The sequence below is a fragment of the Colossoma macropomum genome, unplaced genomic scaffold, assembly GCF_904425465.1.
Source record: "Colossoma macropomum unplaced genomic scaffold, Colossoma_macropomum, whole genome shotgun sequence".
Taxonomy (NCBI): domain Eukaryota; kingdom Metazoa; phylum Chordata; class Actinopteri; order Characiformes; family Serrasalmidae; genus Colossoma; species Colossoma macropomum.
Genome location: NW_023494784.1, coordinates 31,029,628 through 31,047,512, shown reverse-complemented (window position 1 = coordinate 31,047,512; position 17,885 = coordinate 31,029,628). Strand labels below are relative to the sequence as shown.

Genomic DNA, 17,885 nt, shown 5'->3' with positions numbered 1-17,885 from the left:
ACGTCTCTGCTACAAACGAACAAAGACACTTTATTTGTCTTTGTTTACTAAAGTTGAATTAGTTGTAATGCCATGTTACAACCAGCCCCTGCAGTACGGAGGCAGTACTTAAGCACTTGTTGTGAGCTTGTCACATGCTTTAAATTGGTGCTACGTTGTCAGTGCCAAGACGGTGATTAAAGTAATATAAGATTGGATTTTGTGATTTATGCAAACAACAAGCACCTCGTTTGTCAGTCAGCGCTGGGAGCTGAGAGTGTGGACATGAGTCCAGGCTTGAGGACTGAGAGAGCAGGATGTAGTTAGGCTAGAGTGAACTGTTAGCGAGGAAAGTTAGGCTTATGTACGGCATAGCTGTGGCCAACTACACCTGTAGATAAAGCACTTGCGCAAAAGCTAAGTTCCTTCTTTAATAGCAGTAAATGCTACAGTATGTTATTGATGCCAAGCAACTAAGTAGTCAGACTGCTGAACAAGGACATCATTGTATATCCTCCTCAGAACCAAGGAAAAAAGGTGTCTTGCAATTTAGTTTTTTGTGATTTCCTATCTTTTAGGTGTAAATAAAACATATTACCATTTACACTTATGTAATTTATGTTGAACAGTAACAATAAAATAAGGACGTATTTGACTTTCATTCTGTATTCATTTTAGTGGTTTGTTGATTTTAGCTTTTTAACTGAAATTTATTCTCTTATTTATCTTGCATTTCTTGTGATTTATTGACTTTTCCTGTGTTTTTGCCCTCTCAGGTATAGAACAGCTGCACAGTTGACCTAAAATCTATCTAAAACTGCTTTTGAATTCTTTTTGAACATTGTTTTTATTTAATCTACAGAAATGCTGAGCTTCTACTGAAAACTAAAAACTTGTTTGGTCTTTCATTCAGGCATAGGTAGCACAGGCATGAATCCATTATGGTGGAAAAGCACAATAATAATGTAAATAAATATTATTAATATCATTACTATTAATTTAACCTTCAAACACTGACACCTCTGAAATGTAGTTATTTTTATTTACTTTTAAAAACTCCAACCACTCTGATCACAATGAAATGTAGTTAATAGTTATTTTATTTACTGTACTTTCTGTTGCCAAATGCACTTTGTGCTGCTATTATTTATGGTAATTCTAGAACTAAATAAAACATACATGCCAGTACTGGCCCACAGTGGACGACTGCTTTCCTGTTGGTGTCTGGGTTGTCATCTGAAGAGCTACCTGCCTCTTCATCACAACTCTCTGTCTCCTCTTCCACAGGTTTAATCTCATCCTCAGCATTTTCCTCATCTGATAAACCTAAGTTAAAATCTAAGAAGCAAAAGCTTTTCTGCTTCTGTTGTCTCCTGAAATAATGTGTTAGTATATTAGCAACAGTCAAAGACAAGAAGATCTCCTTGGTGTCCACTGTAGTGGATGTTCATAAAATTGTTATCATTCAATCCCAAAAATAATTAAACTGCTCTCGGACCTCACTGAGTAATTCTCAACAACTACAAGAGCATTAAAATGCATGAATTCCATGGTGAAAAAAGCAATATATGAATAATAATTGACTTACCCTTTCTCTTTCTATAAATTGATTTTGTTGAAATAAAGGCCGTTTTGTGGAAACAGGAAGTGGAACTTGTCAGTATCCTACCCTAAAGGATGTGGTATCACTGGAAAGCCAAGGACGTCCTCTTTTACGGTACAGCAGGAATCATTAGGGTAACTCAAACGAGTAAAACAAGAGATGCAAAAACACCAATAAGGAATAGGGAGGTCTCTGCAGTCAATTCATGAACATTTGTCAAGTAATAATGAAAACGTCATAAATATGGCATGGTTTAATGCAGAACCTTCACTGTAGAAGCAGCTTTTTGTTGAATTACCATCACAACAATAATGATAAATGCTCCACAATAAAAAAGCAAGCTAATTTAATAAAATTTGGTTTTAGGTTTATTTACTGAAGGATTTACTGTGAGGCTGCAGCATACAAAGAAACCTAAATGTCTTATAAGCTTATAAGCTGTTTGTATTTAAGCAATTGCTGCCTTAAGCTTGGCGCTAACCTGACATGGCAGAAAATTTCATTATTGTAACAGTGGTTTATCAGATAATCAAAGGCATCTTACAGATGGGAGGGAAGCTGCTCAAGCTAAAGTACGCTAGGAGATATGATTACATAGAGAACAGGTTTAAGGTTAACTTGAAAGCATCTAGTTGGTCAGATATGATTTAAGACTTGTGATCTTGGTGGCAGCTGGACTATCTACAGTCGTTAGATGCCTATGCAACACCTGCCATAGTTGCTTTAGATTTTTTTGTAAGTGTAACTATATCTCTCTTCCTACATTTGTAATATTTTGATATCATCCCATGCCCATCCCATTCCTCTAGGAATGAGCTTTTAAATGTGAATATGCTCTCAGTGTTCAGTTAATGCTAGCAGAAACAGCTCTTTTTCCTCTTTTATTAAACAGAATGGTTGAGAAGAAAGCTAACTCAGCAATAACTTCTAGACTATATTGTTTTTTGAAGATTTGTATAACAGTTTGTTGTGGTTTTGACACCGCCCCCCTCCTGTAGTTGGTAACAGGGGTGTAGGGTGTTCTCAGTGTGTGCTGATAGGCTACCAGGTCTATTTTGAAAGTAAGGGCAGCATCTTTTTTTTTCACAAAAAGTCCTGAAGGAGGAAACTCTGCAGTACCTTTTTAAGAAAATTTTTGCCCAAGTATTTTTTAAAAATGCATTTTCAGGTTGCTTCTTCAACTTGTTGTACATTGCTTCTTCTGTTTCATTTTAATGTTAACTGAATATTCTCAAATGAGTGCTTACTTACCTACTTTCTGTTTAACTTCACACTCTTAAAAAGATGGTTCTTCAAAGTTTCTTTACATACTTAAAAATGATGGTTCTTTGAGGGTTCTTTAGTAAATAAAATGGTTCTATATAGAACAATGAACACGTTAAAGGGTTCTTTACATCATGAAAGACTCTTCAGATTGATGGAGATTGGGCTGTAGATGGTTCCATGTAGAACCTTTTTGAAAATGCTTCTATAAAGCATCAAAAAGGGTTCTTCTGTTGTTACAAGCTTGACATCATAACAATAGAAGAACTCTTTATGGTGCTATATAGAACCATTTCACCATGCAAAGAACCATTTAAGCATGAAATGGTTCTGTTTAGAACTCATTGTTCTAAGTAGAACCATTCCTTTTGAGAACACTTGAACAACTCTTTTTAAAGAGTGTAATGTTGCTTAATGCCACGCACGAACCTCCCACTTCTGGTACAAAACAGAAGCCTGGAAAGCATCTATGGCAAACTTCTTTTAGAGTAAACACTAGTTCAGGCAGGCCAAACTGGGGACCTTTGGGGCCAAAGTGCTGCAGTGATTACTGTTTACCCTCACCTAATGCTCTGAATTCACTTGAGGGCCTAATTAGCTGATGGAATGAATCAGGTAGTTTTTAATGAGGCACTGTGTCCTACTCAGCTACAACTTCCTCTTACTTAACACCTCTGGTTTAGCTGACTCATTTTACACCTCTGGTTTAGCTGACTCATTTTACACCTCTGGTTTAGCTGACTTATTTTACACCTCTGGTTTAGCTCACTTATTTTACACCTCTGGTTTAGCTGACTTATTTTACACCTCTGGTTTAGCTGGCTTATTTTATACCTCTGGTTTAGCTGACTTATTTTACACCTCTGGTTTAGCTGACTTATTTTATACCTCTGGTTTCGCTGACTTATTTTACACCTCTGGTTTAGCTGACTTATTTTACACCTCTGGTTTAGCTCACTTATTTTATACCTCTGGTTTAGCTCACTTATTTTACACCTCTGGTTTAGCTGACTTATTTTACACCTCTGGTTTAGCTGACTTATTTTACACCTCTGGTTTAGCTCACTTATTTTATACCTCTGGTTTAGCTCACTTATTTTACACCTCTGGTTTAGCTGACTTATTTTACACCTCGCACTGTGTATGCTCTCTGTAACCACCTATGTATAAAAAGGCCCTTCTGACTAACAATAAACTGAGTGTGTCTCTGAACATTGGTGCCTCTGTGTCGTTGTTCCGATACACTCCCCGAAGCTTTGAGGAAGAACAAGCAGGTTCATTGAGGTGACAGAGGGACAAACGGAGCAGTAGAGCCAAAATTCCTAACACTAACACTTTTTTTTTACTTAAGCAGTGAGTAACTTTGGTCATAGTTTTTATTATTTGAACTACTCTTTTTATCCTTGAATCCTGAAAACAGATAAAAAGAGACAGGTTTGAGTAAACCATTGAAAGAAATCTGAGCCCAACTAATTTATGGTGCTAAGATAGGCTTTGTGAACAAGATAGACAGACTGACAGACATTATTAGTAAAGAACGGATGTGGCTGTGTGGTTGAAGGATATGATCAGTGTGAGGCAGCATACCGCTCTCTATTAGTCACCATTTTCTGTTTACAGAGGAAGCTATGCACAAGTGATACACTGGGTGATTTACAGAATGCTGACACCAAATATCTTTGATCTTGAGTGAATTAAATACTGTTGTTTACTTTTAACTGAGAGGCTGTTGATGTCTACCAAGGATTCCAAAAAACACTTACACTGCATACTGAAATCTGAATTGTTTTTCTTGAAGTGTAAAGAGGAAACACTTCCAACCAGACCTTTCAATGTTAGACAATTTAGTTTAAGCTAATTAGATACATACATTTACAGAAAATGATTATATGCTGATAAAACAAAAATAACTCATGACATAAAGAAGAAACATCTTAACATTATTGCTGTTGCTATTTTTTTTAAACATAAACTGTTATCAGCTCTATACGCACAATATCCACTCTTATAAAAATCAAACAGTATAACATATGAAAAAAAAATCGTTAATCCAAATCAGAAAGAAAATGCAGTAAATGTAACGGAAAGCTGATTTTATTTCAAGTAATTTTGTAACATTTCTGTTGGTTCTTTCATGACTTTTTCACACAACGTAAAGGACAGTAAAGGAATTTTTTGTCTTGGACAGCGACGATATGTTCATTTGGCAATCTTGACTAACTTAAAACTAATCTGACGATGCCCAAGCAACTATAAAACATTAGCATAACAAATACAATGATCAAAGTACAACAATAAAGTATAGTAATGTATGTGTAGCTTAAAAGCAAACAAAATGATAGAAAAAAGTTGTCTTAACATTTTGACAAAGTTATAAAAAACAGTTGTCTTAACAAATGTTGACTTTGGACTTCACAGCAGTGCAGCTGCTGTGTCAATATATTTACTGTGGTATGCAAAAGTTTGAAGAAAATGACGTTTTGTTGACTTTCGAGGTGAAAATCAGTGAACGCATCCTCTACAGGAAACTCAAATGTGGCATTTTTTGGCAAATTTTAGTGCACAATTTGTATTTGCTGCCTTAAACATATTGAAAAAAAAAATGAATCTAAATCTAAAATGCGCCATAACTTTTGCACACTCTGCATTTCATGTTTTTTTTTTTTCCGCCAATTGCATTGAGCAGATAAATAGTAACTCTGTATTAAAATATATCTTCCCTGTAGACGATGTCCACTTATTTTCACTTAGAAAATCAGCGAAACATAATTTGTCCAGGGGTGCCCAAACTTTCTCACACGACTGTATATCTTCCAGTGTGGACTTAACTGCTTTTAGTTGTTTGTCCTTGTGAAGGTGAGTACAACAGAGGCTGCAGTTTACTCGCTATAAGCACTTGATGCTTTTATGAAAATGACAGTGGATCACATGGTGAAGCCAGTAGGAACGGGACGACAGTTGTAGTTCATGTCTCTGATGGGTCCTGCCTGCGGGTGCACTTTACGCATATCCATGTATTCTGCGTTCTTGTCTGCATCGTAGCGTTTCACTTTCTTCTGAAACAGGTTAGTAGGTTAAGGGTAAGCCACAATATTTGAGCTCAAGTTAATGGAAAACCCCTACAGTTAGAAAGTCTAAGATGGAATGATATGATGACATGTTATTACACTGGCACATTCACAGTCCTCATGCACTTTTCCTTGGCATCTTTGTTCTAACCATGGTGCAACAGACATTGAGCAGGAAAGGCACTGCCAGAGAACTATATGATCTCTTAAGAAGCTCCTGCTTAAGTAGCTCTGATTATATTTAGGAGCATGTCTAGGCACTCCAGGAATAAGTTTGCCTCTAACATATTCAAAAAGGTGTGAATGCATTAATGTTTGTCTCTTACCTTGGGTTTGACCTGGTTTGCCACAAACAGAAGTACAGAAGTAAAAGAAAGAGAATGTAAACAGTTATTTACAAAAACTAATAATTTTATCTTAATCATTCTTAGATTTGCAAGACAATATTTCAGCACAATCAACAGGACCATGTAATTGACTGTTGTCTTCAGCTATGTTGTATGAACAAGTTTCTCACCTGCATTGGAACATAAGTCAGCGTGTCATATATCTCTTCAGACCTTTTGACCTTAAAGAGACAAAACATACACAATACTTTAATACTGTAGTGGACCAGCTTTTTAAATGACATAATTGGTATTACACTTTTAATATTTAGTATTTTAGTTTAGTATTGATCATCTATTAAGTTAAGCACACAAGAAGAGAGAAGGAACTATACAATCAATAGAAATGACTAGATTATTGAGTTACCTTCAGCTTGATGTAGACAGCAGTAACACACAGGCTATAGAGGCACAGCACAAACACCAGACCAATCAGAGCCCAGGTGAGAGGGCGAGAGAGGCCGAGAATCTCAGGACAGGGGCGAGCAGGGCCAGATGTTGTCATGTTGTCATGTGGGACATTTGGACAACTGCACTCTTTAAAACCTGATGCAAAGACAATTTCTTAACTCTGTGATTCTGTGCATTTACATGAGTACATTTATTTAACATTCTCATTTCATTGTTTTATTCATTTTCACAAGTGAAAAGCTATACAAGGCTGTACAACAATGCGATAAAGTGCACTGTTTTAATTCTGGTATCACTCTGGTAAGACCTTACTCACCTGGAAACAGCTTAATTTTCTCCCCAACTGCAGTAGTGACCGGAATTGGGCTGCGTCGGTAAACCTGGCATTGATAGTAAAGGTTTTTTTCTTCAGAATTTAGATTCTTCAAGGTGAACTTGATCTGGTTGCCCATTTTAGACAATACACATTTGTCTTTTTTCACCTCGCAAACTCTATTCTCCCCCTCCAGCAGCCTTGCACCGACAATCCAGTTTTCCCATCCATCATGCTGACATGTGACACTAACTGAGTCAGTATCATCCAAATGGTACTGCAGAAGAGTGGTCACATTTAATTTAGGATCTGTCCGTAGGGATAAAACAAACCACAAATTATTTAGAAAAATGCCCCAATAAAGTGCAATTATATAATAATAATAAAAATAAATAAATAAATAAATAAATAATAATAATAATAATAATAATAATAATAATAATAATAATATCTTTATTTATAGAGCACTTTTCATACCAGTGGCAGCTCAAAGTGCTTTACGGTTAGGTGATAAACGTTTAACAGTAATAGAAGAAACTATGAATATTAATTTCAAATCATATAAGACAATGACACAGATCACATTAATTATGTAGAATTCTAACTAAATGGTAAGTTAAAGACAAAGTTAAAGTACATTTTTGTTGTGATTATTAAAAGTGTACACTGAGCTGGACTGTCTAATAAAATGTGGAACCGAAATCCACAGTTTAGAAGCATAATAACCGAAAGAGTCTCTCTGTTTTCTGTATTTTACGGAAGATATTTGCAGAAGGTCAGTACCTGCAGATTTAAAATCATGTTGGAACATAAACAGACAGGCATTCTGTGGTTGCTGGGTCATTTAGAGCTTTATGTGGTGTTATAGTTATATGTAGAGTGTAGTCGTAAGAGGTGGAGTCAGTGAGTCAGTAGGTTATTGCCGTGTGTGGTGTTATAGTTATCTGTAGAGTGTAGTCGTAAGAGGTGGAGTCAGTGAGTCAGTAGGTTATTGCCGTGTGTTGTGTTATAGTTATCTGTAGAGTGTAGTCGTAAGAGGTGGAGTCAGTGAGTCAGTAGGTTATTGCCGTGTGTGGTGTTATAGTTATCTGTAGAGTGTAGTCGTAAGAGGTGGAGTCAGTGAGTCAGTAGGTTATTGCCGTGTGTTGTGTTATATTTATCTTTACGGTGTAGTCGTAAGAGGTGGAGTCAGTGAGTCAGTAGGTTATTGCCGTGTGTTGTGTTATAGTTATCTATACAGTGTAGTCGTAAGAGGTGGAGTCAGTGAGTCAGTAGGTTATTGCCGTGTGTTGTGTTATAGTTACCTGTACAGTGTAGTCGTAAGAGGTGGAGTCAGTGAGTCAGTAGGTTATTGCCGTGTGTTGTGTTATAGTTATCTGTAGAGTGTAGTCGTAAGAGGTGGAGTCAGTGAGTCAGTAGGTTATTGCCGTGTGTTGTGTTATAGTTATCTGTAGAGTGTAGTCGTAAGAGGTGGAGTCAGTGAGTCAGTAGGTTATTGCCGTGTGTTGTGTTATAGTTATCTGTAGAGTGTAGTCGTAAGAGGTGGAGTCAGTGAGTCAGTAGGTTATTGCCGTGTGTTGTGTTATAGTTATCTGTAGAGTGTAGTCGTAAGAGGTGGAGTCAGTGAGTCAGTAGGTTATTGCCGTGTGTTGTGTTATAGTTATCTGTACAGTGTAGTCGTAAGAGGTGGAGTCAGTGAGTCAGTAGGTTATTGCCGTGTGTTGTGTTATAGTTATCTGTACAGTGTAGTCGTAAGAGGTGGAGTCAGTGAGTCAGTAGGTTATTGCCGTGTGTTGTGTTATAGTTATCTATACAGTGTAGTTACATGACAAGCCCATCATCTCTTTCAGCCTTTCAGGAGTTCTTCATTCGATGTCACCTGAGTTCTAATGTACACACCTGATTTCACTTTACTCCTTTAGTCTGGCATTTAAGCCCAGGCTTTAGCCCAGGTTATTTGCGAAGTATTGTTTCACTGTGCTTACTGAGTGATTTTCAATTCCCTTTTGCTTAGTTGCTTGTGATCTCTTTTGCTATTTTTTTTTACTTTGGGCTTGTCTCTCTACCTCTCTTTTGAGCCCTCTTGCATTGTCAGCTGTTTCTCACCTTGGTCTGTTTCTGTTCTTTGTTTTTGGATTGCTCTTCAACTGCAAATAAATTGTTAAGATTGATTTTAATCCCAGAGCATCTGATTTGGTCTCATAGCCTGACAGTGTGGGGTTATAGTTATCTGTACAGTGTAGTTATAAGTCAGTAAATCAATAGGTCATTGCTGTGTGTTGTGTTATAGTTATCTGTAGAGTGTAGTCGTAAGAGGTGGAGTCAGTGAGTCAGTAAGTTATTGTAGTGTATAGAGTTATAGTTATCTGTAGAGTGTAGTCATAAGAGGTGGAGTCAGTGAGTCAGTAAGTTATTGTAGTGTATAGAGTTATAGTTATCTGTAGAGTGTAGTCGTAAGAGGTGGAGTCAGTGAGTCAGTAAGTTATTGTAGTGTATAGAGTTATAGTTATCTGTACAGTGTAGTCGTAAGAGGTGGAGTCAGTAAATCAGTAAGTTATTGTAGTGTATAGAGTTATAGTTATCTGTAGAGTGTAGTCGTAAGAGGTGGAGTCAGTGAGTCAGTAAGTTATTGTAGTGTATAGAGTTATAGTTATCTGTAGAGTGTAGTCGTAAGAGGTGGAGTCGGTGAGTCAGTAAGTTATTGTAGTGTATAGAGTTATAGTTATCTGTAGAGTGTAGTCGTAAGAGGTGGAGTCGGTGAGTCAGTAAGTTATTGTAGTGTATAGAGTTATAGTTATCTGTAGAGTGTAGTCGTAAGAGGTGGAGTCAGTGAGTCAGTAAGTTATTGTAGTGTATAGAGTTATAGTTATCTGTAGAGTGTAGTCGTAAGAGGTGGAGTCAGTGAGTCAGTAAGTTATTGTAGTGTATAGAGTTATAGTTATCTGTAGAGTGTAGTCGTAAGAGGTGGAGTCGGTGAATCAGTAGGTTACAGTTGTTTGTAGTGTTATTTTTTTCTGTAGTGTTATGAGAAATGGATTCAGTGAACCAGTAGGTTACTGTTATGTGTAATGTTATAGATATCTATACAGTGTAGTTTTCTGTGGCATCACAAGAATTGCCCAGGCTTACTGGGTACAGGTTGTACCATGGTATATCATGCCATTGTAAACATCACCTTTAGTTGTGTATAACACAGTACTGGCAACTGAACATTCGCAGCTATCACTGTAAAATATAACTTCGCTTATTAATTTATGACAGTTTTATGATAGTTACTACCTTTTAACTGTAAAACCTTTGTTTACAAGGAAAACATTTTTCAGATTTGTTTAATGGTGTGAAGAAACGTAAGTGTGCTACATTAATTGCTGGTCCAAATCAATCACTACGCCTCTCACAAGCATGGGTCATGAGAGAGTCAGTTGTACAAGAAGAATTGAAGTCAAGATTTCATTCACGTTTGCCCATAAAATGAAATGAGAAACAACTGGGAAGTAGTTAGGGAGCATAATCCACTTTCATCTTACGAATGAATGAAGGTCTCTAGGAAGAGATAACATTGGCCTTAAAGACATTAAAACATCAATCAGTATGTCACTTTAAATGTGTGAATATAAACTAAGCCAGTTTATTAAAGATAGTCATACATCAAAAAAACTGAAATATTACTATTTTACTACTTTCTACTGTAGGTATAAGGTAGTATTTCTTATACTTAGATGTTCATTAATATTATAGATTTCTAACTTGAGCAGAAGCTGACCACAATGAATTACTTACTTAGCAAGCTTTGCTGTTTAGGTTTTTTTTTTTTTATAAATTGAACATAAAAAGCACTGAAGGTTAAGCAAGAAAGAAGTTTACCCTTTGCTATTTTGCCACTTACCTTGTTGAAGTGTCATAGAAAGGCACTGTAGGAGGATGAAGAACCTGAACGACATGTCAGCTTTTCAGCAGTGTGTGTGTGTATGTGTGTGTGTATGCAGAGCTCCTCGGTATATTTTGACTCAAGTGAAAAAAAAAACAGGAAATGGCAGGAAATGTTTGACTGATCTCTGAGCAGATTTAGTGATTTAGTGACCCATTTTGGTAATTGTACAGGACAAAAAAAGAAAGCCAACAAAGACAAAGGTATGTAGCTGGCAGTGATAATTTTTGCTAATGAATTTTTAATGTTGTTTTTTTATTTATATTACTTCCTTTTTTCTGACTGGAAGTTGGTAACAAGTTGTGTGGGTGGCTTTTTTGAAATAGCTACTGGGTTGGTAGGAAAATACCTTACAAAACTGTCATTTCAAACACCTACGCTTTCCATATCCAACCAGGCAATAAACTGGTGCAAAGTCATACCATTTATAATAGTCTGTAAAAGCACTGAGCCATGTTATTTTTCCAAACATAAACTATGTTTTGCAAACATAAATATGTTTCTAAAGTAACAAATGCCAATCACCTTTTATTTTTGTGTAGATGTGAGTGTATGTCTCATAATCCATGTGGGATCATATGTCACATAATCTGTGTTGGATCAACACCAGGCTATAGACTAATATTGACAGCAGTACAGTCATATTCCTACCCTTCTGCCCTGTGGTAAACATAAACCCAACCAACTATTTGGGTTAATGTAAGCATTACATTACATTACATTAATGGCATTTGGCAAATGCTCTTAACCAGAGAGACTTTATCATGTTACAGAGATGACTGAAGATTCTTGCCCAAGGACTCTTGGTGTATAGTATGGTCTGCTCGCCCACTCGGTGAGACAATCTGCTGTGGGGAGAGTGGCAATGTTATCTAGCACAGTGCTTATCAAAATTTAAACATTTTACTTGAAAATGGATAGTTTGTGGTCCCAGTGGGTGATTTCAATATGAAGTCCAAGTCAGTTAGAGATGTGAAATGTGAAAAGTGTCTGTTAGATCTTTCTCTTTGAAACACCTTCAGTCTCACAAATACTGACATCCTTGCATTTAGTACTTTGTGCTCCCTTTGTCAAGATAGTGAGTATTTGTTTGAGTGCACCTAAAAACATCTGCAGTCAGTCTTCCATACAAAATCTATCCAGATCCTTCATAGTCTTGGGTTCCACTTCATCCCATTCCACAGGTTTTCAATGGCATTTAGATCAGGGGACTGGCCTGGGGTCATCAAGTCTCCAAAAGCACGATTAACTATCACCTTCGTGCCAACAAGCTATTTGGAAGGCTTGTCAGAAGAAAGTTTTTGCTGTCATCAGACCACAAACTTACGCAATTGGGGTTTGCAAAATATCACTGGGATGACTGGAACCAAGTTCAAAGAATCAAAAATAACAGCAAATATAGAGCTTTCTGGCAACTAGCAGACGACATGGCTTTCCAGACAAGAATACAAGCCTTATTGTAAAGTGTAGCAGGTGGATCTGCAATGTGGAGATGTTTTAAGTACATTGGCCTTCGGAATAATGTTGAGATAAATGGTATCACGGATTCCAGGAGATTTTAGCATTGAGCTGAAGAAGACAATACACAAGTGATGATCGAGGACTTTGAAAGATCTGGAGAGATTTAGTATAAAGGGAAAGATCTCAGATTCTTTTGTACGTGCTCTCCAACATCATCCAGCATTATAGTAGACTCAGTGCTGTTGTCCTGACAAAGGGAGGGTGCACAAAGTGTTCAACTGAGGGGTCCCAATAATTGTTACATAGAGCAGCATCCAAAAGCCTGAGACCACATTGAAAATCTGGGATTTTTTTTCATTGAAACCTGTAATGAAACAACAAAGTTTTAGAATTTTGAAACATTTAAAACAAAGAAAAACTGTGTGAAGCATGAAGAAATTCTGCCCTTTTTCTAGATCATATTCACTTCAAAACAAATTTGTCACAGCGGTAAAGTTTTGTACAAAAAGTTCAGACTTTTTTCAGTCTCATCTCCCCTTTTGAAGTACGTGTTCAGACGCTACTCAGGTGGATTTGATCTGCTCATCACTTTTGCACAAACTTGTGCAGCTTGAGTGCATGCTGTCATTAATGCAAGAGAAGGACATACCAAATACTAAGACATTCATATTAGAATGTAAAAAAATACTCCCTTTACTTAAGTTATGCTGTAAATACACCGATCAGGCATAACATTATGAAGACCTCCTTGTTTCTACGCTCATTGTCCATTTTATCAGCTCCACTTACTATATAGGTGCACTTTGTAGTTCTACAATTACAGACATACTTTGTTAACCCCCTTTTACCCTGTTCTTCAGTGGTCAGGACCCCCATGGACCCTATATAAGTGCACCTTTATAGTAAGTGGAGCTGATAAAATGGACAATGAGCATAGAAAGAAGGAGGTGGACATAATGTTATGCCTGATCAGTGTATAATTTGTAAAAAAGACTTATTTTAAATCATAAAGGAAGGCAAGATAGAAGAGATTTTCATTAGTGGTCTTTCACTAGTGGACTTTTGGACTCCACTGTATGTACTCTTATGAATAAAAATAAAAAGTTTATTTTCGTGATTTTTATGTGCTACGCTTCTATTATCTGTTGCATCAAAACTCGGCTTTTACAGACAGTTTTCGAGTCTTGATTCTTTGCGTGCTGACTCCAGAGATAAAGCGATGGGGGAAATTTAGAGATGTTAGCTGATTACAGACTTGAATTACATGCAAAAGGTTTATGATAATAGTTATCAGTAATAATGTTCATATCATTTGAACTGACTTTAATTTGTCCTGGTTGTTTTGCTCTTCTGAAAGCACTGAACAAGTGCTGTTATGTCTTTCATTCATTGTCATTCACTTTTTTTCTTCATATAGTTTGTTCGTCTTCTTCTTCTTTTTGCTATTATTATCAGTAGAAGTAGTAGTAGTTATAGTTGTAGTAATAGTTTTCAAAGTTTTCTTTTTTTCCTCTTGAATTGAAACCTCAGTAAAAATAGCAAACTGCACTCTGAGTACTTAAGAAGAATTCTGGACACAATGTTTAAAACTAGAATTGTGGCCCATCTGTTCCTAATAGGCACCGTTACACAATGTGTACTGTGTGCAGGGCGTTTCTTGGCGGTTCAGTTCGGTGCACATGTTTAATCAGCTTGTTGACTATGTAAAAGTTTGAATTCATTTGGTTTTTTTTTATCAAATTTTGTTTTCAAGTGAGTACCTAAAATGTTAAGGTAAGCTACTTGCACGTTTCTTCTGTACTGTCCCAATTGTGGTCAGGATGTTTGTGGTTCAGTTCAGATGAGATAAAATTTGTGTAAAATGTCCACCTCACATCCTGTCGAAAGTGTCAGGCTTGCGATTATCTGAGGCCTTGTTTAACACACACTGTTTTTCAGATTAGGTGTGCAAAACAGATGAGACACACAAAAAAACTCAAAATTCTCATGTTTTTGTCTAGATAATATCTGCTAGATACTGTTTCATGCTAGCAAGCTAAGAAGTTGCTTTGCGTGTAAATGTATTCTGTCTATTTAGTGTCTGACAGATTGACAGGAGAGTAGTAAAGTGTATAATTCATGTTGTAAAGCGTGTAATAATTAATGTTTAATGCTTTGGCAAATATAGCTCTTTTTTTCAACAGCCACTGTCACAGAGCAGCTTTATAGAAATCCTGGCCTTGGGAAAAAAACTCCCTGAGATGATATTTGAGAGGAGGACTCAAAGGGGATCCCATCTGTGCACAGATAGAACAATAGTAACTGTTAAAGTAAATAACTGGATTGCACCACTGAAAGTTAAACTAGTGACCGGTGTTAAAAGTCTGACATGCCTGGCTGGCTATTGATTCTGATGGACGTGTACAAGATGTTAAATATGCTGCATAAAAACAAGACACAACATAAACTTGGACATGAATACTGGGCAAGAAGTGAAGATGAAGAAGCAGGTTAGGTAGGCTTTTTGTTTTTGTACTTCTTGAGGCAGTTGACAGTAATTGAGGCTGATTACAGACCATGAGGATTAGCAATTCATGAGGAACATGAGAGAGACTGTTGATTAAGATGCTCCAGAGAGGTTAGGGAAGGCTGGAATCATCACAGTAGGAAGGTGTGCAGAATATGAAGGAATGAATGTCTATGAAGGGATCGAGCAGGACTGCTCCAGAAAGCTGAAGGAACTACAGCAGGGATGTCATAGCAGGATCGTGCACTGGAGTGTCATATCAGGCAGTAGCAGCCTGAGCTCACATACAGTATGGTAAAAAAAAAAAATTGCTTGTCATACTAATATTTTTTGTTATGTTACATAGAGTAATAACTTATAAAATGTGGATTTCAACTGTATAAACTAGACATGAAAATGTAATTATAGATGCTTTGTTTAATACTTTATAGTTAATAGTATTTTTTCGTTATTAAATGAAAAATAATCTTAATTCTCTTTTTTTGTCAGGTTTTCTGTGTTCAGATTTGATCATCACGTTTGAAAAACAGTACATTCTGAATATTAATTTATTCTTCGTTCTTTATATTATACATCTTTCTGAGTAATTTTAGAATCAGGTAAGACTACAAATATATGTTTATTGTTATAAAATGAACATCTAAACATCTTTTTTAAACATTTAAATCCTTTTTAAACATTTCAAACTTTTTTTTATTTATCATTATATTATATTTTTACAGTTTTGTAGCTTCCTACTAATTATTTGAAAGCTGTGAAGCTGCTCAGGATTAACACATTAGAATCATCTCATACATTTATCCACACAGAAACTGGATTATTGTATTGAAATAATTGATTCCAAACTTTTGGTCACATTTTCTAATAAGAACTCCTTTAGCTGGATTCACAGACCCAGATTATGACTAATCTTAGACTAAAATGAATTTCTGATGGTGATTCAACATTGGCACTGCAGTTTAGTCCAAGACTAGGCTTAATCCATGTCTGGCCCTAGTTGTTACATTCTGGATTAAGTGGAGCTTGTTTAGGCACACACTGGAACGCCCAGCTTTCTTTCTTGAGAGAGAGAGAGAGAGAGAGACCAAATTTTCTCTGATTCGACAAAGGCAGTGTTGTGCCTTGTTGTGCCAGCTAACAAAAATTGCTGGCAAAAGAAGTTAATTAGGCATCAGGTTAATTAATTCTTACTTAGACCAGTGCTCTGCCAGCATGCTTCACATATTTCAGAGCTTGGCTTCAGCCTGAGATCTCCTTGACCAGGGCAACAATTTCAATAAACTTTACAAGAGCTCCATTTTAATTGTATAAGCAGAAAGTCTTAGATGAATTGTTTGTGAACGTATTGTTAATATGTTCACAATTCATTTATGACTTTCTGCTTACATAATGAAATTAAATTATGCTTATATAAACAAATTATTGAAAACCATTTATCTGGACAATAACTATTTTTGCCTGTAAACTTTATATAACCTTATAATATGTTCTTAGAACTCAAAAACATCAACGCTGCAAAAATCTACAAGAATTTCTTGTTTATAAAAAACTCTGATGTTGTAAACTAGTTTGAAGAACAAAGTTTGGTTCCAGATTTTTTCTTAGTGCCCCCAGCTGTTACATGGATTTGTTAAATTACATCAGGGCAAACTTGATTTAGCACTGACTGAGTCAAAACAGGTATTGGATGACAACTAGTCACGTTTACACAAACTTTTTGAGGTAATTTGTTGCCTTGAATGAATTAAGTTTTGAAACATAGTTTTTAAGTTGTCTGAAATTGTACATGGAGTTCAACACACTTAAACTTTTAAGTTTAATAAAGTATAAGTATACATGACACTATGTTACAGAAACTTGAGCTTTTAAGTTCAAGTAACTACATTGTTATTTAATGTATTTATTTTTATGACACTGACACAATTGTAATGACTTCAAACTTAAATGTAAAAGAAAACCCTTTTTAAACAGAGCCTTTAAAGTTGCACACTCTCGGCAACGACTAAAAACTACTGACTTTTTTAACTGACAATTTAAGGTCTTTTATTACTTCCAAACTGCTGACTCAGCAGAGACACTAAACACATTCATGGTTAGGTCACCTAAACCACGTAAAGTGCATCCAGACTTGCCTTTAACTTATACACAACATGGGAACGTGTTGTTTGTTTGAAAGAGCATCTGAAGGAAAAAATAAGGGCTAATAAACAGAAATCAACTAACCTGCTAAGAATCTGGGTGACTCCACCTCGTAGTCTTTTACTCTGTTTTTGAGTTTGTTCTTCTCACAAGAATAAGTACACTTGAATTTATAACCAGACAGTACAAACAACTTTCCTGGATTAAGTGATAGCCACTAAAAATAAGTACATAAACTTGATTATTTAAGTACAGATAACATCAGCACTTAAAGTTATAAATTAAACCACTGACACATATAAAATCCTTACTATTTGTATTGATGTTATTTATTCTAACATAATTTTAATATAATTTTGTCAGGTGCCTAAAATGTTTACATGGAACTGTATAATAAAAGTGATCGTCATACAGTTTAAATGGCCCATATCATTGAAAACCAAAGTTTCCAGGCTTTTTGTTTGAAGGAGTGTGACGTAGTATGTAACAACTGTTCCAAAACGTGCTGTTCACCCCAAGTCCATACAGGCCGTATATGGAAACTAAGCTGCAAAAGCAGCCTGTTTTGAATTGATTGTTTTTGTGATGTCATGAAAAACCAGAACATGTGCATATGTCCACCAATAGAGTCTACATCAGTTTAGATCTGACTATTTGTGCTGAAGTTTAGGAGTGTTTCAGACCAAACTGCTTTTTTGAATGAGGCGTAATACATGGCAGCCAATCAGAAGAGAGATCATTTACATATATGTATTAAAGGTACAGTAACAAAAACATTGTATTCAATTGTAAAGTATAAAAGGACCTTGGAAAATGGAAAACGTAAAA

General features: G+C 36.1%; 1 protein-coding gene across 3 annotated transcripts; it reads right to left on the bottom strand.

Moving 5' to 3' along the window:
• Positions 1–4,513: 4,513 nt before the first annotated feature.
• On the bottom strand, positions 4,514–11,038 carry si:ch211-67e16.3. Of its 3 annotated transcripts, XM_036568392.1 has the most exons (7): positions 10,910–11,038; positions 7,193–7,332; positions 7,027–7,090; positions 6,667–6,845; positions 6,431–6,481; positions 6,240–6,251; positions 4,514–5,901 (listed from the first exon to the last, which is right to left on the bottom strand). In XM_036568392.1, the coding sequence occupies exons 1-7, from the start codon at positions 10,962–10,964 to the stop codon at positions 5,770–5,772; spliced, it is 633 nt and encodes a 210-aa protein (XP_036424285.1). In that variant the 5' UTR covers positions 10,965–11,038; the 3' UTR covers positions 4,514–5,769. The 3 variants fall into 3 exon arrangements, with proteins under 3 accessions (XP_036424285.1, XP_036424275.1, XP_036424264.1); XM_036568382.1 differs by having other exon boundaries at positions 4,514–5,898; positions 7,027–7,332; XM_036568371.1 differs by having other exon boundaries at positions 4,515–5,901; positions 7,027–7,332.
• Between the last annotated feature and the right edge of the window lie 6,847 nt (positions 11,039–17,885).

Coding starts and splice junctions, on each gene's coding strand:
- si:ch211-67e16.3 (XM_036568371.1), bottom strand. CDS start 10,964: ATGTCGTTCAGGTTCTTCATCCTCCTACAGTGCCTTTCTATGACACTT. Junction 7,333..10,909: donor TTCTATGACACTTCAACAAG/GTAAGTGGCAAA, acceptor CCCTACGGACAG/ATCCTAAATTAAATGTGACC. Junction 6,482..6,666: donor CTGTCTACATCAAGCTGAAG/GTAACTCAATAA, acceptor TGTCTCTTTAAG/GTCAAAAGGTCTGAAGAGAT.